Below are 27,134 nucleotides of genomic sequence, written 5' to 3'. Positions count from 1 at the left end.
AGTCTCAGAGAGACCATTGCTAGCCAATTATGTTCCCATACTCCCTCCTTCTCTTACCACAATCTACATTCTAAAGCCAAACCAAAATGGTATTGTTGTTCCTAACACATGATAACCCATCTTACATCTTCGTGCCTTTGAACTGGCTGAACCCATTGCTAAAATGCACTCACTCCTCATTTCTTTCAAGACACAAAGATCAAGCAACCTGTTCTCTTTGGAAGACTTTCCTGATTGCTCCAACCTCCTCCCAAAAAAATCTCTTTTGCATTTATTTCATAAAACTCTGCATATGCTTAATTAGGCATATTTTGCCTCCCCTCGATAGAATGCAAGATCCTGAAAGGTAGAGGTTGTCCATAGTTTGGGAGGATCAGGGAGGAAAGGAAGTCATGGCACAAGCAAGACTCAGTCTCACAAAGTGAATAAGTAATAATTTTAAAAAATTAGGAAAATGAGCTGTGGAAATAACCTATCACCATTCACCTCCATCTAATCGTCTTATAGGCTCTAGAGCAGAAAGGCACCTTCACCATTACCAAGGATGCTAAAGATCAATGTAATCTTCTAGGAAAAGAGATGAATAAACTCTATAAATGATGAGAACTAATTCTGCCTGAACCACCGCCACCTTCTGAATTTCTCTGTGATCCTGAGAAGGGGGCAGAATCAGAATTCAAGCTCTCCAGCAAAAAAGCAAAATGGAAGCAGCCCCCTCTGAAAGAATCGTGCAAATGGGCAAGTTAATACCATGCAAGGAAAAGCCACATCCCCAGCTAAAGTCCTTTAGAGGGGTGAAAAGGTAGGGTTTCTCCTGGGCTACATAAGTGGCACTTTTTTCTCCCTCGCAAACTTGTAGAATAGATGTGTCAGCCAGGGAGAAGGGATGTCTCATGGCCACGTGGCACCATCAAAATTCCTCCCTAGCAGCTGGAAGAAACAGATTGTTCCCTCAAAATAACCCTGTGCAGCTGCAGTGTTTGAGATAACACAAGAGTAGATGTGGGCCAACAGTCTCCAAGGCAGTCCCTTTGAACAGAACTGGAGATATTTAGACAGTTTGCCATAGATACCTCCAATCTAGGCCTGCTGGGAAAATCATGTTCTCAAATGGGAATGAGCAAAAATATAGGTTCTCTCAGAATTCCCATCAGAGCTCCCTGGCACATCCATTTTATAAACTGCATCAGATCTCTCTCCATCCCAACTCCCCAAGCAGGCCCATTTCTCTCCTTGCATTAACCAACAATGAAAATGAAGGGGGAGGGGGAGGAACACAAATATCCCTCTTAAGTATGAAAAACATAGTCATAAACTAACTCAAGTTTAAATGAGCAGCTGTCAAGTTCAGCCTATATTTCAAGCTTTCAGCATCTGGATATCAGGCATTCCTCTATCAAAGGCGCCTCTGAGCAATGATTGATTACGTCCGTCTTAAACGTGAAAAGATCTAGAAGAATTCTATAAAATCCACTCTCCACTTCAGTCAAGAACCCCAGGATGTTCAAGTTTAACAAAGAAGAACTTGGGATTTGAAATCTCTAGTCTTCTACCTATATTCCCTTGTCATTTATGGCATGTACATATATGTGTGCATGCATAAATATACATATTTGCATATATGCTTATATGTAATATATTATATATGCACATGCATGCATGCATGCATGTAAATAAAGAAATATGTGCTTCTGCTACGGTGAGACTGGGAGAGGGAAAGAAATTCAGTCTAATCCTACATTCTAGCACATTGTTGGAACTTAATCTTTTAATAAAAACAGCCACCATGGCAACATAGCCATTATATTGTATCTTTAAAAACTTCAACAAGTTTACTGTGTTTTTATTGAGGCGAAGAGGGAGAGGGGATGAAACTTGATTTTTTTTTTTTAATGTGCATGGGAAAACAAATACAAACTTCCTCATCTCAGGGATTTTGTTTTACGGCATCACATGGCATTTGCCAACTTTGTTTCCATTAAAGGCAAGCTCTGGGCTGCAGCTGAGTAGAAGAATGTCACTAAAATATCAGTGAAAAAGGGATCAGAATATAGTTTTCATTGACATTTTGTAAAACATGTGAAGTGTATTGGGCTTATGCATATAAATACATATATACGTATATTTTAAAATATATCCTAGAAAAAACCTGAAAAGTATTTTCTATAATTTACATTCATTTGAAATGTTAATTATATATTGTACATATATACACATTGCATGATAAATCTATGGCTCTCAACATGACACATGACATATATATGTATTTCTTTACATACTATTATTGAACCTTACTTCCCTGTCTTTTTCCTTCTAGTCTCTTCTTTCCTTTTCCTTTTTTCTTTCTTTTCTCTCTTTTCCTTGTTTTTTCTTTCCTTCCTTCTTTAATCTCCTCTCCTTTACCTTCCTTTCGTCCTCTTTCATTCTTTTTGCCTCATATATTTCTTTAACTTGCTTCCTTCTTTCTTACCTTCCTCATGTTTTCTTTCCTTTTTCTCTCATTTTCCTTCCTTATCCCTTATTGTTCCTTTTCTTTCTGTCTCTTTTGATTTTCTGTTTTCTTTATTCTTCCCCTTTTTTGTTTCTCCCTTTTATTTTCCTTTAAAAATTCTCTCACTTTCCATTTCCTTTTTTCTCTACTTTTCTTTATTTCTCCCTTTTCATTCTATCTTTCCCTTCATTTTAGTCTTTCATTTTTCATGTTTTCACTCTTTTTTCTTTTACTCTTCCCTTTCTTTTTCTTTTCTTTCTCTCTTGAATTATTTTTTCTTTCTTGACTTTTTCACACTTTCTTTTTCTTTCCTCTTTTTTCTTCTCATTCTTATTTTCTCTCTTTCTTTATTTTCTCTTTTTTCTTTCTCTTTTATTTCATTTTTCTTTTCTTTTCCATTCTTTTTCTTCTTTCTTTTTCTATTCCATCCTTTCTTTTTTCTGTTTCTTTTTCTCTTTTCTTTGCTTCTCTCTTATTTTTTCTTCTTTCCCTTCAACTTTTTTCTCTCTATCTCTCTTTTCTTCTCTCCCCCTTCCCATCTCCATTCATTCTCTCTTTCAATTTTTGCTATGTTTGCTTAACTGAACCAAAGTGCTAGATGGTGAGGCCATGACTTCCCAATAAGATTTAATTATGAGTGCAGATATGAACAAGATTTAGACTATTAAGCCATGCACTTCAAAAAAAACCCTTTAACATATTTTGTCTTTAAATCTTTTATCACCTGCAAAAATTAATTAAGTGCAGATGCCCCGGGTCAGGGTTTGATGCCAGGGTTCATTTCCTGTCTATTCTTTGTCAGACAACCTATTACACCTCTCTCCTGAACTGTCGGCCCAGCCAGCATGGGCCTCATAAATCACCCTCCCACTCTCCTTGGGCCCGTGCACCAAGCTGGTCCTTTTTGGGGGAGGCAAAGCTCCAATCCCTTATTCATGCACACACTATGGACAACATGCCAAATGTCACCCACATTTAAACAAACCATTTGTTAAGCAAATTATAACTGCATTGTGCAAGAATGCAGTCGGGCAGAGTGGAGGCCCAGGCCAGTGCTCTGACTTCTAATCGTCCTCCTTTCCTGCAGGGAGACATCCCAACCTGGCATCCAAGCCTGGAGAATGACAAGTGGGTTTGTTTGAATTATCCCAGTGTTGCACAACAAGCCAAGGGATCGGAGGCAGGGGAAGTGGCCAATTTGGTAACCACAGCAACAGCATTCTTTCCAGCCCATCGGACTCGTTAGGGCCTCTATTCTATGGGGGAAAGTAAACTCAGGTTCTGTTGGGTTATTTTAACACTGGAAGTATCAATTCATTTAAGGACCATAAAAAGGCTGCCCCGAGCTGTGGCTTCTTCTCATTAAACCTCTGTTAATGCTGTGAAAGTGAAAGCTTCATGTTTATGGTTTCAGAATGTCCAGGCTGGATTTAATGAGTTTCCATGTTGGTTTGGAAGTCCATGCACCCTTGGATTATTTAGAAGGCAAGGCAGCTGGACATGGGGAAACCAATGCACTCTCTCTTACCAGAGCTTGCCCAAGATACCTACCAGATCTACAATCAATATCTTGGCTACATGGAGCTGCTCTCGCAAGTATTTGGCGGTAATTGCCACCGAATTAAAAAAGCAGAAGCCCCTGCAGAATAGAGAAGAACAGAGAAATTAGAAAACAAATCAGCCAGGAAAAAAACCATTATAAATAACATTCAGGGCATTTCTCAAAATGCTACATGATCTCCGAAGCCATAAATCTGCTCCTAGGAGGACCTCGCAAGCCTCTGCAGGCATCTGCTAACAATTAGAGGGTTTCAGAGACGTGCATGGTGCAGGTGACTGCCAGTAACCCCAGTGCTCCAGGATGGCCAGTCTTCCCTGGTACTTACATGGCTGTCGACTCTTCAGCATGATGGCCTGGGGGCCTTACAACAGCAAACCCATTCTGTAAGAACAAGATAGGTTTTCAATTATCAGATAGGGAAAGGAAAAAAAAAACAATTCTTGTCTCTTCATGTAATATAGAGCAGCCGGCAAACAGGATTGGAACCTATTAGAGGTTTCTGAGTTTGTTTTCTGTCCCCATTAGCCTTTCAGAGAATTAGCAGAAATAAAATATCTGATTAAAGCTGCATGTATCATGTCTCAAAGAGAAGACTCAATTGGAGCCTGGCAGGAACTGGAGGATTTTAGGAGGTTGAACTCTGCTGGTCAATAGGCATCCCAGCCATTAGACCAACAAGACTCACTTAGGAATAAGACTTCATTTCTCAGTCCATCTGGGTCCTGAGTTCTTTTTGGGGTGAAGGAAGAGAAGAAATGCATTATTGATGGAAGATGGAGTCCCAGAAGCATTGAGCCACATTGAAAAATGTTGAAGCTCAGACACCTTCATCCAATCTCTGAGCAATGAAAATTTAATTTCCAACTCTGGTGTCAGTAAATGATAAATCTGTGTGTGTGTGCATGTGCACATACACACATACACACTAGCACAAGACTATCCTGAAGGGGATAAAAAGTAAAAAAAAAAAAAGAGGACAATGGGAAGGCCATATTTTTTCCAGTCTATAAATTTAGCTTGGAAGTCAGCCAAAGCTTGCAAGTTTATTGGATTCTCTAAGTCAATTTCTAACTCATGTTCTGGAATTTTATAAAGAATTCCTGTGCAGAACAACAATCAGATCTAGCCATGATCAAGGAATTCCTGAACCTCGAGGTTGGTTGTAATGCATCATAGAAAAATGAAGTAACTCCTCAGCAACCCAGGATCTATAAATCCTTGTAAAACCATGATGTGGAGAAATGAAGGGCCCATTGACTTGAAATAATCATTTCTCAGGAGGTTCACACTACCTTTCACTTAACTATGACTTGAGAACCAAGTTAATAATAAAAAAGTGTATCTCTCCTTTCTTTTTTATGGGGGGGTGGGTAGATAGGTGAGCTGTCCCTGACCTGTGATTTCATGAGCGTACAGTACTCCCAGGGGAAACTTCTTCTGAGAAAATAACTTGACAACTCATCTGCAGCTTGTAGTCTTGGAGAATCCTTGGGTCATTAGGAGGTTAAATACTTTGCCTTTGCTCCACAGCACAGATGTATAGAGATAGTGCTTGAACCCAGGTCTTCCCAATTCCAAGGCTTAAAACCTGTAATAAGGGGGTCTTAATTCAAGGTCTGTAACATTTGTTTCATTCTGATTTTTATTATTTTGATATCTGTACATCAATATCATTGGTTTCCCTTGTATTCTAATGTATTTTATGTTGCACATTTAGCTCCCCTCGTCCAGCTGCTAGGTCCAGCTGCCTTTTCTGCTAACTATACAATAATTTAAGTCAAGCTAATAAGCCATCCTAACCAGAGTTTATTTCCAAGCTTTTCGTATCAAATGTGGAGATTATATATAGAAAATTAGTCCTTTGCCAAAGTATTTAAAATAGATTCATTTCATCAATTATATCACATTGATTAGCATATAGTATAATTCTCCCTTCATTTGGATGCTAATATACATAACAACCTTTCCTGAGGCTTGATAGAACTCGAGCAATTTATCAGTTCTGATGATCTCTCGATCTCTAAGTACCCCCTATGCTAGGTTCAGTATGGCACTAGCTATCACTGATCGTTTGAGAGCTATGTGACCACATGATCCCTGGCATCAAAGTTTCTCGGATGAAAATAACACCCATGAAGCAAAGATTACTGGCATAATTAAGCGATCACTTTGTGAAATGACTTGGGAACAGCGAAGCAGCCACAAGAACAAAGATCAATGTGAAGTTCTCAGGAAGGCTTCATTGGGTGTGTGACACCCAAGGTAGTTAGGAAAGGAGGTTTGAACAATGAGAGAGAGGGAGAAGGTGAATTAACATCCACAAAGCAAACAGGCAGGAAGTCAAATAGCATATGCGTGAAATATTAAACTTTGCAGGATTGGGAAGTTTCTGGTAGGTAGGGTGGGTCCAAATTATAAAGACCCTTGGAGGCTGGGCAGCAGAAGAACTCACGGTCCACTTACTTTGGTGCTCAATTTGTCAAACAAGGGGGTCCCTTCACATATGTCTTTACCTCCTTCATATCTGTTCCCTAAAAAGGTTCATGTAATTTTAATTCCCCTTCCAATATGCTGCTGAAACTACTCTCCACACTGACCCCCTTGCCCAAAATCAGTTGCTTTTACTCACTAACCCAATTCTGCCACTCTGGTGCTCTCATTACTTGAAAAGAAAAAAAATATTTAAATTAATTGAATTATTAAGAGGAAAAACTTTTTTTTATATTATGGTCACTTGTAGATATGCTCCTCCTTAGCCATCCTCTCACTCCACTGTATGAAACAGAAACAGTTACGTAAAAACAGTGAATAAAATGGCTTTTCCTGATGAACTATGCAACCTTCTGCCCTTTGCTGAGAGAATATGTTTCATCATCTATTTTCTGGAAAATGGTAACTGTTTCTACAGAGGGTCGTTTATTTCAGCATTGCCTTCATTGATATTGTTGCAGCTAGGTGGTGCTAGAGTGCACAAAGACCTGAGTTCAAATTTGACCTCAAATACTTAACAGCTGTGTGACCCTGAGCAAATCGCTTAACCTGTTTACTTCAATTTTCTCATCTGCAAAATGAGGATGCTAATAGCATGTCTCGCAGGGTTGTTGTGTGGATCAAATGAGATAAATGATTTCAATGTGTTTAGCACAGCGCTTGAAATACAGTAAGCGCTGTAGAAACATTGTATCATTATCGCTATTATGGATTGTTGCTCTGGTTCTGCTTGTTTCATTATGCATCAGTTCATGCTAATCATCTCATTTCTCTTAGAACACCCTCTATATAATTTCCACAAGGAAATGTTTCCCTGAACATTTTGGTTTATATTGAGTCTTTGTTTCCATCTTTAACTTCCTTGGGATGTACATGTCTTAGTTTTGTTTCTTGGGGGTTTTTAACACCCTAGTTATTTCTTAATATACCTCCTTCTCAATTAAACCTTCTAATAATATACAAAAGACCATAGTAACAACATGTGGCTATGTATATAACTATTCCACTGGTATAAATGAGATCACAGGGTCAAAGAATATGAAAAGCATAGTCTAAAAGAAATGAACATTCTTACACAATTTGTCACACTTTACTTGTCAAAACCTCTCTCCTCTAGTTGCATCCTATGCCTATAGTAGTTCTTTTGTCACTAAATATTCCATTGCTTTATACTTTCCTAGAATTTCCTCTTTCTCTAAATTTAGCTAATTCCTTCAGGTCCCCCTGGAGGACTTCTAAAATCTTGCCATTTCCTATGAACTCAATCATTTTGTCCTTATAGAATGGTGCAGTGCTAAGAGCCTTAGATCTGGAATCAGAGGAATTGGATCAAATTTTGTCTTTGCCACTTACCACCTTTGTGATGTGATCTTGGTTAACTCACTCTCTGGACATTAGTCTCCTCTTTTGTAAAATGAGGGGAGAGTATCAGATGACTTTCCTATTCCCTGCCAGCTCTAAATCTCTAGTGTTGAAATACTGTTTTCAGCATATCATGTCTATGAAATCCCTTCAGTGGGTCTTTGAGCTTACCATAACCCATCCAGAACTTCTAATCTTGGACTCTTGTCCATATCCTTCAGCTGGCTTCCAGGCAATGAATCAGAGACCTTCTTTTTATGTCTATTGGGATACCATGGTGGCCAATGAAACTTGATTAGCACTCCCACTCTCGTTCATCTCCCCTTCTGTTCCCATATCTCTAGATTGCTATTTTATATGGCACTCTTTCCATGAAGTCCTTGGTTGGTGATGTGTTGCAGCCTATCAATTCCCCTTATGAAAGCCTCTCGTGTCTGTAGGTGATAAAAATGTCTTTGAAAACTCTTATTCTATGATTTGTGGCAGTTCAGAATCACCAGAAAAATACTAGTATTAGAGATGAGAATGCAGGAATCTAGGTCAGTAATTAGGGAGATCATCTTGGTAACATTTTGGAAAATGCATTTTTTTTCTTTTAATCATTCAATATCTTTCCTTTTCATTTATTTGGAGAATTGGTCTCTCAAGAGGTTCACAACTGTGTCGTCTCCAGGAAAGTATTTCTATATTCTTGGTCTAATCCACCTTCTCTTTTCTTTTAATTTAGTGAACTGACATGTCCATTTTATTACACTGTATATCAGGGACTGGCATGATGCTTATGACCCTCCATATCACTTAATGTTTTGAAAATTGCTTCATATTTGAAATTTATATTATATTTATCTTCATTGTCTTTCCACTCATCAAAGAGATCAAAGAAGATGATATCTGATAGCTGAAATAGTTTCAAAGCTCTTCTGGTCTTTCAATTATGATCATTTCATTACATTAATTGAACGCCTGTAGAAAATGATGACATCTTGTGTCAATGTTTGTTGCATTTCCCGTTTCCCATGTTTGGTAACAATACCTGAAGTGATTCAGGTATAATTACCTCAAATATTTTCATCTTTTGATTTTCATTAATTTATTTGTTTTAATCTTGGCCCCAATAAACAAATGATAAGATTAGAGATGTACAGTAGATCCCAACATTCCAACTCACATTGCTACCTCTTCATTCCATAGCAGTTAATATATAATCAATTTCTTTTTTTACTATGTTTCTTGATGGAAGCCATTTTTTACATTATTCATGATATGAAAATATAAATGAATGAATAAAGAATTCACTAAAAATTTACTATGAGCAAGGCACAGGCAAAACTAATAGAAAAGTAAGTCCCTGTTCTCAAGGAGCTCTTATTCTAATGATGGAGACAGCACAAACGGAAAGTTTTAGCTGGAAATCAGATGGAAAGGTCTCATGGTGCTAAGGGTGTGGTGACAAAGCAGATGAGAAGACTTCATAATTAATTTCATTTCCATAATTGACATCATATGAATTTCTGATGTTGAAGCATCAGGTTTTGGTGTACTTTACAACCATGAGCTTCCTCCTTATTCTTGTAGTTGTACTTTCCTACGTATTTTTCATTGTTCTCCATTATTCCCACCATCATATTTAATTAATGAAGCATATGCTCATTTAATTGACAAGGACTTAGTGAGTTTTTCATAAAATCTCCCTTCCTCTACACATTTGCAATAGAGATTGGTACCTATGCTGCAATTATCTTCATGGTGTTTTCTTGGTATATGCTTTTCTGCATCTGTCTCTGAGTCAGTACAGTAGGCAAAAAACATAGAAATCAGAGTCGTAGCGTGTTGTTCTTTAATAGTCTATTGGACACCTTACTGGTGATGACACTTGCCTATGTTGGGTCTCAAAAAGCAAACCTAGTCCATTGCTGAGAATCAATGTGAAACCTTTCCAACTCTGGATTATCTGTCAGTCCTTAGATTCTAATGAATTCACCTTTAAGAACTTATTAACATCTCCATATCATAATGACACCTCAGACTAGGAATTTCAGTGGAGGCCTATAAAATGTATTGGTAAATCTTTATCTCCAGCCCTCTCTTGTGTTTCATTCTCACTTCCATGTGAATATAGTCAGTATCTACTTGGAAGTTTTCATTTTCCATATCAAACTCAACATGTCTGAAACCAAAATTTTCACCTGGAATCAAAGGGCCTGTGTTGGAAAAATGAAATGATTTTTTTTATTATTTAACTCTGTGAGATAGTCCCTGACCTCAAGGGGCTTATGTTCTAATAAGGGAGATGACAGACAGACAGGCAGGCAGGCAGGCAGGCAGACAGACAGACAGACAGGTAGATAGATGCATAGGTAAATATATCTATGTAATGACCAAGGAAGGGAGCTATGACATGGGGAGTAACAGAAATGGTAGGCTATGATAGTGTTAATTTGGTTACGCTTCTCAGACCAAAAAGTGAATGTAGGAAGAACTCATACTCCCAGGGAAAATAGAGCAAGTGACCAAACTCCTCACAGCCATAATATCTGGTGGTATAATTTACAAGGCAAAATATCAACTGCAAAGCAAGAAACAAAAAGTGAAACTGAAGATGAGAAAAGTAAAAAGTCATTTCTAGGAGGGTTGTGACGTCAATGCACATTTCAGTTTCCTTAACTGTGAGATGGCCAAATTAACTCCCATGTCTCATCCAATGCCAATTTTTTTTTATTTGTTTGTTTGCTTGATTTTCTTCTAGACATTTCCCATCTCCCCCACTTGTCCATTTCTTTCAAAATCATCATCCTGACTCAATACTTTCCAGTTCCCTTTGCCTCTCCTTTTGTCTTTATCCAATCTATCAGTAATTTCTATCACTTTTTTCTTTTACTTAAATAATCTCTTAGATTTATCTATTGTTCTTTCTTCTAATTGTAACTGACCTGAGCAGTCAAACAGTTAAACCTATTTAACCTGTCTGCAAATACAATATCGACTTCTTCCTTTTTGAGCAAGGAGTAATCAGAAGGCAAATTGTATGGGATTGTTTCAGTGACTCTCTCAGGTCATCCTCATTTCCCCTTCCATTTTTCTTTGCCTTAAAAGGAAGGAAGAGCCAACTCATGGAGCAAGCCTAGTTATACCCTGCAATCCAAGCAGCATGCACAGCTTTTGTCACTGGAATCTACTCCACTCACCAAGCAACAATACCTGTGCTTGCATAGGTAACTATGTGAGGTTGGGTAATTTACCTCACCTCAACCAGAAGGTACTGTGAGCAAGAGAACCTCTATTTATCACAGGTTTTTTTCTCATGGGACCTTCTTACTAAATTCTGAGATTCCAATGATCAAAACTGTGTATACTCCATGGAAAACTGAAACTGCCACTGACTCCATCCACTTTACAGGAGCACAGTCATCAAATGCCCAGGATGCATCTCGCCAATAATGAAGGAACAGAAACAAGTAGAACCAAATCACTGTTACACATATTTTCATAAGTATAAATGGCATAGTTACGATTATTCAAAGATCATCACAGATGAAGATTTATATTAACCATGTCTATGCCATCCAATATACTTCTGATTTGTTTAGCATCCTCCCAGGCTTACCTCTATGATGCCACCAGTGGCTGAGCTTACTTCCTTATCAAATACCCTTGTATTTACTTATTTGCACATATGAAGTTGTAAAGGTGCAGACGTGTATTGGAAAGAGTGATGGACTTGGATTTGGGAAAAGATAGGTTTCAATCTTGTCTCTGACATCAGTGTAAAGTCTTTCAGACTTTGGCCATTTTGTTGACTTAAGGGAGCAAATGAAAAGTAAAAAGGAAGATTTGCATATGAAACACACACACACACACACACACACACACACACACACAAAATGAAAGTTGCCATTAAAAACAATTTGCTTTTCTAGGGAAAGTACTTCCTCAGTGCTCAGTGCTGTTATTCCAGAGTTCTTTTTCATAAAGTCAACGGGAGTCAGTAAGCGGGAAAACCAGAACTCCAGAATTATTTTAAGATTATTGCACAAATATGTATTGCCTGGTTATAAGCCAATAGGGATAAGGATTTGTCAATAAACTGCTAAATCATCCTAAGTCACTTTCATATTTTTCACTGAAGGGACACAGTCTTTTTTTCTGTTTTTATACTCTTTATTTTTTTTCTATTTTGAATGCTTTATCTGTTACTTTTTAAAAATTTAATTATTTGCTTTCAGTTTTCATCAATCATTTCTCTAAGTTTTAAATTAAATTTTTAAAGTTTTAAATCACCTCCCTCCCTGAAAGGGCACATTAGTCATATCGCACAGAACAATTCAAACAAATGGGAGAAACCATGAGAAAAACCAAACCAAAACAAAACACAAAACAAGAGAAAAGAGTTTGCTTCATTCTGCTTTCCTGTTCCATAGTTCTTTCTCTTGGAGTGGATGGCATTTTGCCTCAAGAGTCCTTTGGGAATGTTTTAGGTTCTTGCATTGCTGTGAAAGGCTAAGTCTCACACACTGTGGCTGTTACTGTATATAACATATATATAATATATATAATATTCTCCTGGTTCTGCTCATTACGTTTGGCATCAGTTCATGTAAGTCTTTCCAGGTTTTACTCAAGTTTGCCTGTTCATCATTTCTTATAGCACAACAGTATTCCATTACCATATACCACATACTTGTTCAGCCATTCGCCAACTGAGGGGCAGTTCTTGACCACTACAAAAGGAGCTGCTATAACTTTCATTGTACCTGTGGGACCTTTTACCATTTTTATGATCTCTTTGGGATACAGCCCTAGAAGTGATATTACTGGGTCGAAGGGTATGCACATTGTTGGGCATAGTTCCAAACTGCTCTCCAGATTGCTTGGATCAACTCACAGCTCCACCAACAATGAATTAGTGTTCCAACCCTCCCACATCTTTTCCAACACTTATCATCTTCCTGTTTTGCCATGTTAGTCAATTGGATAAGTGTGACGTGGTACCTCAAAGTTGTTTTGATTCTCCTTTCTCTAATCAATAGTGATTTAGAGCATTTTTTCATATGACTATAGATAGCTTTAATTTCTTCCTCTGAAAACTACCTGTTCATATCCTTTGACCATTTATCAATTGGGGAATGACTTGCATTCTTGTAAATTTGACTCAGTTCTCTATATATTTTAGAAATGAAGCCTTTTTCACAGATACTAGTTGTAAAAATTCTTTCCTAGTTTTCTACTTCAAAGGGACACAGTCTTGCACCAGGATTACTGGTCTAAGACATGACTTCAAAGTGACAACAGAAGTCTATAACTCACTGTCATTCGCTGCCTGGGAAAGTGGATTAGTGAAAGAGAGGCTACATTTCTTTGCATTGCCACCTATTGTCTGAGAGGGAGAAATCCCACAGATCAAGGATCAGAAGCATAGGCATTTCTGTAATTTCCAGATTAAAAAGGGTCACCAACCCTTGCAAGGGAGTGCAGTACTATGCCTGAAGTAAGTGCCCCGCCAATGGCCAAACAGCCGAGTCCTATAGAAAGCATAACCCAGTCATCTAGCATTGAAGCAGCCTGACCCAACAGAAAAGCAATTCATCCCAGCAGAACTGTACTACGGGGGTACCTCAACTTCTCAGCTTAGCCTGGGAATAGTTCAGTTTACAATGGAGCCAACCATTCCACTCAGTCACTATGTGGATAGATCAATTTTGTGAGGACATTCTGTGAGAAACGATATCAAGTTCCACAGTTCCATGGGCACCTTTACCCATCTAACCCACTACCATAATACTTTAGGTTTGTATCCAATCTCCCCCAATGATACTGTGTGCATTAGTGGAAGAGTATATCTCAGGTGGTTTTTAGTTTTGTTTGTTGGAGGTGAGAAATGCTGGGTAATTGTCATGGTTTGGCTAAGAGTAAATTAAATAAACTGCTTTGTTAATGGAAAGTAGTAGGAAAGTATTCCCCCACCCCAGTTACTCCAATCCCTAGAACCCTGAAAAAAAAAGTAAAGCATTTCCATCTCTGAGATCCCAATCTGCTAGTGTGGCTGCAGACGGGACAGGAGAGAAAGTTCAGAGCACACAGGGGCAGAGGGGAGAATAACATACAAGAACAGATCAGTTAACTCGTGAATCAAATTACGCATGATAACTTATCTACTAAGATATCCATGGATTATTACCTGCACCGATGAAGGCAGATTCCAAACAAATGGGAAAGAAAGCACAATTGAATCTCAACATTTTATCATCAAGGTCTATCCAAGTGCATTGCACACATTTAAAAAGGATCCTAGAGAACCAAAAGGGACTTTGAAAATCATCAAGTACAACTGCCTCATTTTGTAGCTTGGGAAACTGAGGGTCAGAGAGAGAAAGTGATTTACCCAAAGTCACAAGTTACCAATAATAAGAAGGAGGAAGAAGAGGAGGATGAGAAGAAGGAGGAGGAGGAGGAAAAGCAGGAGGAGGAGAAGAAGGAGGAGGAGGGGGAGGAGGAGAAGGAGAAAGAGGAAGAGGAGGAGTATTTCTACAGCATTCACTATGTTCCAGACTCTGTGCTAAGTGTTTTACAATTTTATCTCATTGGAGACTCACAAAAACTCTCAGAGGCAGATGCTCTTATTATCCCCATTTCACAGATGAGAAAACTAAAGCAAATAAGTTAAATAACTTGCCCAGGGTCATGCAGCTGGTCAGTGTCTGAGACCCAGATTTAAATTCAGATCTTCTTAACTCCAGTTCCAGTGCTCGCTTTCTCACTCCATTACTGAGTAAATATCAGAGTCAGAATTTAAAACTTTGTCCCCTGATGCAAACACCTAGTGCATTTTTCCCTTCATTATGCTGCCTGGACTACACAGGGCTACATGGCAGGTACATAATAATGTGTGAATTTCATTTATTTCCTTCCATTTTTTTCAGCCTGAAGAGGAGTTAAGTAACAACCCAGATGATTCCAAGTCTGAACTCAGTGTGTGAACTGGCAGTGACGAATGAGGAGAGAATGACATTTTCAAGTCAGACTATCTATCTCAGCCCTTGATGACCCAATCTTAGATCTTCAATGACCCCTCATTTAGAAGCCAAAGAAAATGATGGAAAATCCATTTCCTTCCTGTCCTGTCCTTTCTGGCTATGGATGTGACAGCTGCTTCCAAAGATTAATGGAACATGCCATCCAGCTGGCCTAGAATTCAACTACCAGAATCTTTTTTAAAATGACTTCTGAGATTGAAATGAGCACTTATCTGTCCAGCTGGAAGATGGTCAGTAAGTACAGATGAGAATAGGTCACTATCAGATTCCCTAGCACTCTGAGTATCAGACTAACACTCAAAGGCTGTGGAGCAGCTTGGAACATTAAGGAGGTAAGAAAAGGGCAGGGGATTAAAATTAGCATGCAAGGTGAGGATCAAGAGTAACAAAAAGGTCTTTCTTCAAAGCTGTGGGCACTTACATCAAGACGTGTCATAATCACAATGGAATAATCCACAAACATTGCTGGAAATCACAGCACAAAAATGAAAGGCAGCCTGCCTTCATGTGTGTGTATGTATGTATGTGTGTGTGTGTGTGTGTGCTCATCCTTTGTTGCCAAAAAAGACCGTGCCGTCAGAGAAATGATGACATGACTTGCACTTGACTTTGTTTTGAACGAGGGAGGGCTGTGCAGGTCACCAGCCTTACTTCTCCTCCAGAGCCATCTGAATTCAGTGACCAGATATTTATCAGGATGACTGGAGATAACCTAGAATGAGGCAATTGGGGTTAAGTGACTTACCCAAGGTCACACAGCTAGTGAGTGTCAAGTATCTGAGGTGAGATTTGAACTCAGGTCCTTCTGATTCCTGAACTGGTGCTCTATCCACTGCACCACCAATATACATTATATATATATATATTTGCAGCTATGTCAACAAAGTAAATGCAAGGTCAATTGCTTATATATATTTATATACATATCTGTGTGGATATCTGTGTACATAACATATATATATATGTGTATCTTGTCTATACACAATTATTTGTGTATTATATCTCCTATTAAATATGCCCTTGTTGAGGAAAGGAAAAGAGGGTATCTTTGCCTTTCTTTTTATTTCCGGAGTTTAGCACAGTCACCGGTATATGGTAAACTTTTTGCTAATGGTGTTGTTGTTTAGTTACTCAGTGATGTCTGACTCTGTGATTTTTTGCGGCTCTTTTCTTCCCCCTTTCCCCTCCTACTGCCCATAGAGCTAGTTAGATTTCTATATTTAACTGAGTTTATTGTTCCCTCCTCGAACTAAATAAGATGAGAGTAAATCTCAAACAGTGCTCATCCCCCTTCCCCCATTCCCTCTACTGTAAAATGATTTTGTGCCTCTTCCTGTGATATAATTTACATTTTTCTGCCTCTTCTTTTTCACATCTCTTGTTACAATCACTTTGCACCTTTAAATCCCATTTTTGTCATCACATCGTTAAATTTATACACATTCCCTCTATATGTCCCTTTTAAATATCATAATATACAATTCTCAAGATTAACAAGTATCATTTTCCTTTATAGGGATATTAAATAGTTTGCCCATATTGTATAACAAGTTTTTCTCCCTGTTTACCTTTTTATGCCTCTCTTGAGACTTGTATTGGCAGAACAAATTTTCTATTGAACTCTGACCTTTTCATCAAGAAGGTCTGAAAATCCCTTATTTCATTGAATGTCCATCTCTTGCCTGAAATATTATGCCCAGTTTTGCTGGGTAATTGAACCCTGGTTGTAGTCCAATCTCCTTTGCTTTACAGACATTCCAGTCCCTCCAGTTTTTTAATGTAGAAGCTACAAAATCCTATGTAATTCTGATTGTAGTTCCTCGATAATTGAATTCTGGCTGCTTGCAGTATTTTCTCTTCCACTTGACAGTTCTGGAATTTGGCAACAATATTCCTTGGTGTTTTCAGTTTGGAATCTCTTTCAGAAGGTGATCAGTGAATTTTTATTGATGACTATTTTGTCCTCTGGATCTAGGATCTCAGGGCAGTTTTCCCGGATGATTTCATGGAAGATATTGTCCAGGCTCTTTTCATCATGACTCTCTGGTAGACCAATAATTCTTAGATTTTCTCTCCTGGATCTATTTTCCAGATCAGTTGTTTTTCAATGAGATATTTACATTTTCTTCTGTTTTTCCATTCTTTAGATTCTGTTTGACTGATTCTTGATGTCTCATAGAGTCATTAGCTTCTACTTGCCCAATTATAATTTTTAATAGATTGTTTTCTGCAGTTAACTTTTGCATCTCCTTTTCTATTTGCCTAATTATTCCTTTTAAAGAGTTATTTTCTCCAGTTAGGTTTTTCCATTTGTCCAGTTTTCCCTTTTAAGGAGCTGTTCTCTTCAGTGAATTCTTTTTTCATATATTTAAAATCATTGGCTAATTTTTCTTCTACCTCTCTAATTCAGGTTTTAAAATCCTACTTGAGCTCTTCCAAGAATGCTCTTTGGGCTTGAGACCAGTTCATATTCTCTTCTGAAGTTTCATATGGGAGTACAGTATCAATGCTGACCTCTTCAGTATTTGTATTTTGGTCCTGGTTGCCATTTTAAGATTCTATGGTCTTTTCTTTTCTGGTTTGCTTCCTGCTCATGATGATTGTCTTTTTCCTGGCTTTTAAAGTGGATCTCTGTTTCTGGGGCACAGGGGGCTCTGTCCCATGGTTCTTGTGCTTGGATCTTGAGGCTTTTTGTATTGTGGCCTCTGGTTCTTTCACCTAGAAGCTAGAATGCTGTACTTTACCTGGTGCTGAGCTGGTTGGTGTGCCAAAGCAGAGGCCAGGTGAAGTCTTTCTGAGTTTCCCCAGAGTTACCCTGGAGATCGCTTCATGAGGTATGGGGGAGGGGTGGTCTGGCCACAAGGGGTCCTCTCTCTTAAGCTAGAGTATCAGCAGACTCAGCGGTTGGTGAACCTCATCTGTGCTAGTGTTTTCCCAATTCCCCTGACTGTGCAAAGGCATGCCTGGGGTCCTGGTGTTGGCATGTATGGGCTCCAACCCCCTGGGACTCAGGATCTCCTCCCGGTTCTCTGAGGTGGGGCTGTCTAGGACAGCTCTGATTCTGAACTGGTCTCTTTCACCCCCAGCAAGAGGGACCCCATTTGTGATGTTCTTAGCTTCATGGGCTAAGAGACTATTTACCCCTTCAGCTGATCCCACTACTGTAGGATTTTTCCTGGGGAAATATTCTCTGGGTTTTTCAAGGTTAACTAGGGGAAGAAGAGAGCATGTATAAATCACTCTGGCATCTTGGCTCCAGGAAGTTCAAGTAGGTGACTTACAGACATTTAATCTGTGACCTGCAAGTCTCAGGAGCAGCTGCTGCTGTTAACCAGGGTCCTACACACTTCTCTCTCATTCAGTTCCACTGGATTCCCATCCTGGGCTGATATGTTTGAGAATCTGCACTGCTGCCTCTGCTTCATATTGCCTGTGGTTCCTGCTCAGCTTTGTTATGACTGATTCAGTGTGGTACAGGCTGTGAACCCTGTGCTCCTCCAGCCCCAGGCAACAGATCCTTCCTGTCGACTTTCTGGTCTGTCCTGGGCTGGAAATCTGCCATACTCTGTCTCCTACTGGATTCTGCCACTCTAAAATTTGTTGAGATTCTCTTTTTAGAGGTATCTGAAGGAGTTTGCCTAGAGCTTAGGTGAGTACTTGCTCTTACTCTGCCATTTTGGATCCGTCCCCTATTCTTGGTTCTAAATTCATATCCTTTGCCTTCTGTAAGATCATATTCCAAGCTAAGTATGCCTTAAAAAATTTGGCTACTAAATTGTTTATGATATTGGTGGTATTTCAATCTTTTCTTTCTGGCTGCTTGCAGTAATTTTTTTTTTTTTTTACCTGAAAGCTCTGGATTTTGTCCGTCATGTTCCTTGGAGTTTTAGTTTATAAGATTTTTTTTTATGATGTTATATATGTATTCTTTCCATTTTTATTTTGTCACTTGGTTTTAAGATATCAGGGAAGATTTTGTTGTTTTTGTTCTTACAATTTCTTGAAATGTGATGTTTAGGCTCTTTTGCTGGTCATGATTTTCAGGTAGTCACTGATTCTCTCCTAGATCACTTTTCTAGGTCACTTTCAATTTTTTGTTCATTTGTTTTTTGCTGAGATACCAGATATTTTCTTCTACTTTTCAGATGTTCCCTTTTATTTTTTACCATTTCTTCCTGCCTCATGGAATTATTAGTTTCTTTTTGGTCTGTTTTAACTTTCAGGGAATTTATTACTTGGTATAGTTTTGTACATCTTCTCCCAAGTTACTGATTCCTTTTCTAATTCTCCTATAGTACTCTTTTTCCTCTTCTTAATAAAAAGTATTACATTAATAAAAATATTTTAATTGTTTTTAACATTTGCTTTATCTAGTTAGATCTTTGCCCTAGCTATGTTTTTTCTTTGAGACTTTGCTTAGAGATGTTTTGGAATCATTTTATTCCTCTGAGTTTATGTCTTGACAATATATCCATATCATTACAATAGCTTCTTATGATGGGGTTCTTTTATGTTTGCTTATCTTTCCAGACTACTTCCAGACTTTTTAAGTTAGAGTAAAGTTCTGTACACTCCTGAAGTGAATGCCTGAGCTGGTACTACTGCTGCTTTCTTGGGGTACTAAGTGTTGTCTTGTTGCAGGATCTCAAGGATGGCTTGGTTGGGGACCTCCAAGATTTCAGTCTTCCTAAATTCTGTTGATACCCCTCTGGGGTGAGCTCTGGAATTTCCTCACCTGGATTTGGGTCTGAGCAACAGGTCTGTGGGCTTGTCAATTGTTCCTTGGAATTGGCCACTAGCAATCAGCTAGCTTCCTTTTGGCCTGAGATTTCTTCCCTAATCATCTTGCTACATTGAGTTTGAATAGGACTTGGCTTGGGTTTGAATCTGGATGTAAGACTCTGCTATGCTCCCTGAGTTTGAGACACACAGATGTTGTTTGTTTCTGAACAGGTTTCTTATACAGCCTAAGGACTATGACCCCTCCTCACCTTTATATACAGGCCCCCTCCATAGCCCACCCTGCATCTGTCACTCAGAACTGAGCACTGATCCACAGACCTGTCAGTTATTATCTGTTCCAGAACCTTCCAAAAGTTCATGTTTCTCTCTGTTGGGTCTGGGACATTTTTTGGTCTTGGCACACAGATAACCTCTGTCTGTGCTAGAATGCTCCACAGGACATGAGCTTCAATAGAACTTCTTTATAGAGTGTGCAGACCTCTCTGTCCCTCTGATTAGAAATGTATCTCTCCATGATTTCATTTCTTTTTTAGATTTACTGATAAAAATTTGGTTCAGTGTGTTTTCTAGATCTATTTGGATGAATTGTCGAGGACAGTGACTCCCTATATTTCTTCCACCTTCTCCACCATTTTGGCCCAACCTTGAAAGCCAGGTTTTTTTCATACCAATATTCCAGGTGAAACTCTATGGAACTCCACAATTTCAGAAGAGTTACACCTGGTGGGGATCTTCGGGGCCATCAGAAAAATAAAAGTGTGATTGTTTGCAGCAATATCTCACCAGTGGTGACTAATGCACCAGAAATGGGAAAAAAAGATATCCAGGGCATGTATGGCTGGACAGGAATGTGAGTAAGAAATAGTCAACCTAGATGCTCTTCTAGAAGCTTAAGAGATGATGTGCTTGCTTCTGCTGGAGTTTAAAGATGGTCAGAATATCTTGATCATTCCTGTCTTTTCATGTTTGAAAAGAAGAAAATGATCCAATTTCCCAGTTATAGGCTCATAGACTTCAAGAGGAACTTCAAAAGGAAAAGGAATCTTTAAAACCAACTAGATTAGGGATAGGAACCTGCAACCTCGGGGCCATATGTGGCCTTCTAGGTTCTTGGGTGTGGCCTTCTGAGTCCAAGTTTTATAGAACAAATCCTTTTATTAAGGGGATTTCTTCAGTGAAGTTTGGATTCAGTCAAAAGGCCACACTTGAGGACCTAGAGGGCCACATTTGTGGCCTCAAGGCTGCAGTCTCCCCACTCCTGATACATTCTTTTCATTTTACAAATGAGGAAACTGAACTCCAGAAAAGCTGAATGGTTGACTGGGGATCATATAGATAAGAAATGGTAGATGACCTGTTTTCTGACCCAATCACCACTGGGAGCGTCACATTCTCTCTCTCTGCTCTCTATGAAATTACAAACTGGTATAGAAATACAACTCTTTGAAGACACCTCCCTTGCTTCAGCTTAATGCCAAACTTAAAAATATTGATTACAGTTTCTGTTGCAGTGAGTCCTAAAAATTCAATTCAAGTCAATGCACTAATCATTTGTTAAGTACCTACTATGCACCAGGCACTGCCTTAGAAGCTAGAGCTAATAGTCTCTTACATCAAGCAGCTCCCATTTCCCTGTGTGTGTTGGGGCGGTGGTGAAAGATGATGTGTACAGTACACATACAAAGCAATTTCAGGAGGGAGATACATTTCATCAAGAAATTTCTCTTGAAGTGAATGGAGTGTTGGATTTAGAGTCTGGAAAACCCAAGTTCAACTCTCCTTCATACTCAATATCTATGTAACCTTGAGTAGGTGTCTTTGAACATGTGCCTCAAACCTCCCCCCTTCCCCACCCCCATCTCCATTTACTGATCTGGCAAATCTACCTCACAAGCTTATTGGGAGAATCCAATGAGATAGTGTAGGTAAAGCACTTTGTAAATGTTAAAGTCCTCCAGGAACGGGAGCTATTATTAGTACTACTGTTATTGTTATTCAGCAGCTAGAATGCTGATGGGGCAGCTAGCTCATGCAGTGGAAAGAGTGCCAGGAAGAATTCACCAACTATGTGATCCTGGGTAAGTCACTTAGCCCTTTTTGCCTGAGTTTCTTCAGCTGTAAAATGAGCTGGAGAAGGAAATGGCAAACCACTGCATTATCTTTGCCAAGAAAATCCCAAATGAAGTCATGGAGTCCTGGAGACAACTAAAATGACAACAACAATTAAAATCGGAATTTTACCTTCAAAGAACATAAGAATGAAGACATGTAACTCCATGCCCACATCTATGTTTAATATGCTACGATAAGGAGCGGGGGAGGGGAGCAGGGAACACAATATCTTAATTTTTTAAAGAACTAAAAGCATCATGGTAAAAATAAACTATTTGCTTTAAAAGTGGAGATTTTTAATAAAAGAGATATGGCCTAAGTGGCCCATTCCTGTCCTCTGGGAACAAAGAGATATCCAAATAGCTCTCTTCTGACTCTTTGAACCCATGAGAACTGAGGCAAATCATTTAACCTATTGGAGCGGATCTCAATTTTCCCCGTGTAAGATGAGGGACTAGATGACGGCTAAGGTACTGACTCCAGACTAATGATATTAGAAGCAGCTAGGTGGCGCTGTGGTGGATAAGGCACTGAATCTAGAATCAAGAACACCTGAGTTCAGATTCAGCCTTAAACACTCACGAGTGTCCGTGTGATGCTGGGCAACTCTCCAAACCTCTGTCAAGTGTAAAATGTAGATAATAATATCACCTATGTCGCACAGCTGTATCAAAGGAATAATACTTATTCTCTCTCTCTCTCTCTCTCTCTCTCTCTCTCTCTCTCTCTCTCTCTCTCTCTCTCTCTCTCTGTCACACACACACACACACACACGCACGCACACCTATACTTCAGTCATTTCAGCTATGGTTTAAGCACCCATCTACCAGAGTGCTTATTCAGGTGACTGCATGCCCTCAAACAAGATTTCATGGACAATTTGATAGGAGGAAGTGGGCATTTATGATTGAATTATTCAGCAATGCCAGTGCAGTCGTGCTAATGTTGACATATAAATGACTAGATGAAGGAGCAATCTTGGTCTCTCCCTTTAATTCCTGTTTGCTGAGGATATTATTTTTGGAAGATGTTGACATCCGTCATGAAATTAGCTGACTTCAGCCGTAAGAATGAAATTTACATTTAAAGACAACTCAAAGATGATGATCCTAGGGCTGTTCATCTACAGCCTGTGAGGAAAGGGAGGCTCACTAAACAAGCTTGTCTCTTGCATACAAACCAAGAGGTTGAAAAAGGGATCCAGAGATGTGCCAAAAAACCAATATAGGACATGGAAGAATGGCATTTTGCCTCACTAAGGGAGTCCACGGGAACCAGGATAACAAGAGAGTTTCTGCACTCAAGGCTGAATTGAATGATGGATCCCAAAGTCAATGCATAGCTGCCAGCTCACCTCCCTACAGAGGCTGAACAGAAGGAGCCTGATGACAGCTTTGGAAAACAGATCTTAGAAAATTTGGCACAAGAAGTCCAGGATGGCTTTAGTCATATGCCCAGCCTGGCTCTGTCTGCAAGGAACCATATTTGTGAAAATCAAGCTCAGAGTGGGCAGGAAAGAAGGGATTGAGGGCTCCTCCTATTACATATAATTCATTCTGAGCCACAGCATAAAGACAATAACACTGATTCAGCTTTGAGTGAATTGTGTGTGTGTGTGTGTGTGTGTGTGTGTGTGTGTTTAATGGGGGTGGGGAAGAGTTAACAAATATCTACTTCTATATGACATGACAGTAGCCTGCTAGGAAGCCAAAAATTTGGTTTAGCAACCATTTGTTTGGGGCTCTGCAATGCCCAACAATGTGTATGAAGGCATTTTTGGCTAACTTGATTGTGGTATTTCATTTTTTAAAGAATAAACAGTTCAAATTGGTAGGGAATATGAAACTATACCCTGAGTTCAGACTCAGTATAATTGGTATAAAGGATGACAGAGAGGCAAAAAAGATGAAAGATTTTAAGGTATTTATCACAGATGCATTTACAAAAGCAGATGATTATAGTTACATTTTTAATTCAAAATCTACCCAGATAATTTAATAGATAGCTCAGCAATGAGCAAAGAAGACAGGTTCTATGGTATAGTCAGTGCCTCCTCATTTTCAGTATTCTATGATGGATAGCAAATTAGATATACATGATGTCCGTATAACTAAATGGCTACTATATGTGAAGCACTAAGCTAGAATCCATAGCAGCAAAGAACTGGTCACAGTTCCAGGGCCAAGAGAAGCACAAACACTTGCACCTAGAGGGGAACAATGTCCATTTCTTTGTGAAGACCAGAACACAGACCAGGGGAGAAATAACCACATCTCTACTTGTATCATAGCACCATGGAAGTACCAAAAACTTACAAGATCCAGAACTACCATTGAAAATGGTAGCATACACACACAGACACACACACACACAGACACACACACACACAAAACAAAAACAAACAAAAAACAAACCTGGAGCTTGGGACAGTGTCCCCTTCACCCTGAAAGCACAGCCCAACTTTAACATAAAGTGAAAAGTCAAGAAATAGGCTGGGGAAATGAACAAACAAATAAACAAAAATCCTGACCATAAAATGCTACTAAGGAAAGTAAGAGAAAGATCAAAACACAAATTCAGAAGAAGACAACAATATCAAAAACAGAAAACAAACAAAAATACAAGCAAAGCCTCAAAGAAAAATATGATTTAGACAGAAGTTAAGCAAGAATTCTTGGAAGAGCTTAAAAATATTTTTAAATATCAGATAAGAGAGGTAGAGGAAAATTGGGAAAAGAAGTGAGAGTGATACAAGAAAATTATGAAGAGTCAAAAGTTTGGTAAAAGAGGCAGCAAAAATACTGAATATAAAACCTTAAAAAAAGAATGAATTGATCAAATAATAAAACAGGCACAAAAATACACTAAAGAGAACTTCTTAAAAAGTATAATTGGCCAAATAAAAAAAAATACAAAACTTCTCTGAAGAAAATAGTCCCTTAAAATTAGAATTGGGCAAGTAGAAGCTAATGACTCCATAAGACATCAAGAAACAATAAAACAAATTCAAAAGAATGAAAAAAAGTAGAAAAAAAAACTGTGAAATATCTCACTGGAAAGAAACAACTGACCTGGAAAATAGATCAAGGAGAGAGAATTTCAGAAGAGATTGACTACACTAAAGTCATGATCATAAAAAGAATCTAGACATCACACTTCAAGAAATATCAAAGGAAAACTTCTCTGGTATCCTAGAGCCAGAAGGTAAGATAGAAATTGAAATAATCTACTGATCATCTAAAAGAGATCCCAAAATGAATACTCCCAGGAATATTACACAAAATTCCAGAACTATGAGGTAAAGTAGAAAATATTGCAAGCAGCTAGAAAGAAACAATTCAAATACCATGGAGCCACAATCAGGATCACACAAGACTTAACAATTTCCATGTTAAAGGAGCAGAGGGTATGGAATATAATATTCTGGAAAGCAAAGAAGCTAGGACTATAATCATGAATAGCCTACTCAGCAATCGTATAATCAAATGGACATTTAATTAAATAGAGGACTTTTAGGCATTCCTGATGAAAATACCAAAGCTAAATAGAATATATGACTTTTAAATACAACACTCAAGAGAAGCATAAAAAGATAAACATGAAAGAGAAATAAAAATGGATTCAAAAATGGACTGCTTTCATTCCTATGTGGGAAGATTACATTCATAACTGCTAAGAGTTTTGTCATTTGTCAGTTAAAAGAGTATACATAGACAGAGGGCAAAGATATATGTTGATAAATTTCCAAAAAATTAAAATTAAGAAATGAGAAAGAGGGATGCACTGGGAGAAGGAGGGAGAGGAAGAATGGGGGAAATTATCTCACATAAAAGAAGTGTGAAAGAAAAATCTTTTACAGGAGAGGGGAAATGGGGGATATACTGAGGGCAATACTTAAACTTTACTCACATCAGAATTGGTTCAATGAGGGAGTAAGATAGACAGTTTGTATAGAAATATATCTTATCTCCTGGTAAGATGGTCCTCATTTCCTGCTTATTGGTGTTCACTACTTACTTAATTTCTCAAGTACACATCTATCAAATTACAGGACATATCTCCCTAATCAAATAGAAGCTCCTGGAAGGAAGAAATTTTCATTTTTCTCTTTTCATTCCTAGCACCTAGCATAGTAGTCCACACATACTAGGTGCTTAGTAGAAGCTTTGTGGGTTGGATTAGATTAGAAGGGACTTCTGAGACCAGTAAGTCCAACCTAAATCTGAACAAGCATCTCTTTTTAACCATCTTCAACTTGTAGTCATCTAGTTTTTGCTTGAAGACCTCTGATAAAGGAGAAATCCCCTACATCTTCAGAGAGCCTATCCCATTTTGATGGTTGTTCTAATTGTTAGGAAGTTTCTATTTTCTTAGGCTAAAATTCTCCTCAGTAACTTCCACGACCACCATCACTCCTTCCCACTGAGCTAGTAAATAGCCAAGCTACAATTCACTCTCCTCCTCTGACTCCAAATCCATCAACTCTCTCACTCTACCACTGACTCTTAACAAATAACACTGAATGGAGGGGTTGGGGTGGGGTTGTGGTTAAGGGAAGACAAAGCAGGACAATGAGCATAGTCTCCTTGGACAGATGATGCAGGTTCCTTACCCAGAAGGCATTAGTAAGAAGCACAGTTGGATATGATTGCAATCAGCCAACTTGTTTTGACTCTGATGTGGGCTGACGGACCACGAGGCATCAGCCCAGGAATGTATCCAGTAGGAGTTTGGGGAAGAAAGTGCCTTTGAAATTGCTTTAATTCAGGTAAATCACCCTGCCTACTGAAAGTATAATTCTGTGCACTTATGCACCCCCATGGAGACCGGAAAATTCCTCTTGCCCAACACTGCCTGACTTTGTCTCACTGTAATTGGAGGGTTTGGAGAGTATGGGTACACTGCCCTTCTCTCCTATGCACTGGGGTACAATTGCCTCTTAGCTAAAGGAAACCTTTAAGACAATAGGGATTAGGCAGGCCAGCGCTGGCGGGGACCCACAGTTTATTGCAGCTCTGTCTTCTGTTTCAAATTTGGCAAATTAAAAGGAGATGGTGCTTATGTGCTTCCCTTCCTGAGCACAGCACGGCCAAGGCTGACATCTTGAAAAAGAAATGCAAAGAACCCCTCAGAAGCCCCTTTAAACATTACAAAGCATGAGCTGAAAATGATCACAGACAATTCCAGATCATTACTTGTGGGGATGTTTGGAGGTATCCTCCTCCAATGGTGCATTATGGGCCAAAAGTCACTTTGAGTTCTTACACAGGTCATGCTGATGAAGTTCAAGCTTTGGGCAGGGCCTTCAAGGCTATGCAAAACAACATGCATTTATTAAACACCT

The 27,134-nt window shown here is 38.8% G+C and overlaps 1 protein-coding gene across 16 annotated transcripts in view; it reads right to left on the bottom strand.

The window, feature by feature from the left end:
• Positions 1–27,134, bottom strand: part of HDAC9 (histone deacetylase 9) — an 885,788-nt gene that overhangs the window by 200,603 nt on the left and 658,051 nt on the right. For all 16 annotated transcript variants that reach the window (XM_072650844.1, XM_072650846.1, XM_072650845.1 and 13 more), the window contains 2 exons: positions 4,378–4,433; positions 4,043–4,130 (listed from right to left, as the gene is read on the bottom strand). In XM_072650844.1, the coding sequence (XP_072506945.1) occupies positions 4,043–4,130; positions 4,378–4,433 (144 nt within the window). The remainder of the gene's footprint in view (positions 1–4,042; positions 4,131–4,377; positions 4,434–27,134) is intronic.

The sequence above is a fragment of the Notamacropus eugenii genome, chromosome 3, assembly GCF_028372415.1.
Source record: "Notamacropus eugenii isolate mMacEug1 chromosome 3, mMacEug1.pri_v2, whole genome shotgun sequence".
Classification (NCBI taxonomy): domain Eukaryota; kingdom Metazoa; phylum Chordata; class Mammalia; order Diprotodontia; family Macropodidae; genus Notamacropus; species Notamacropus eugenii.
This window is presented reverse-complemented; position numbering and strand designations above follow the sequence as displayed.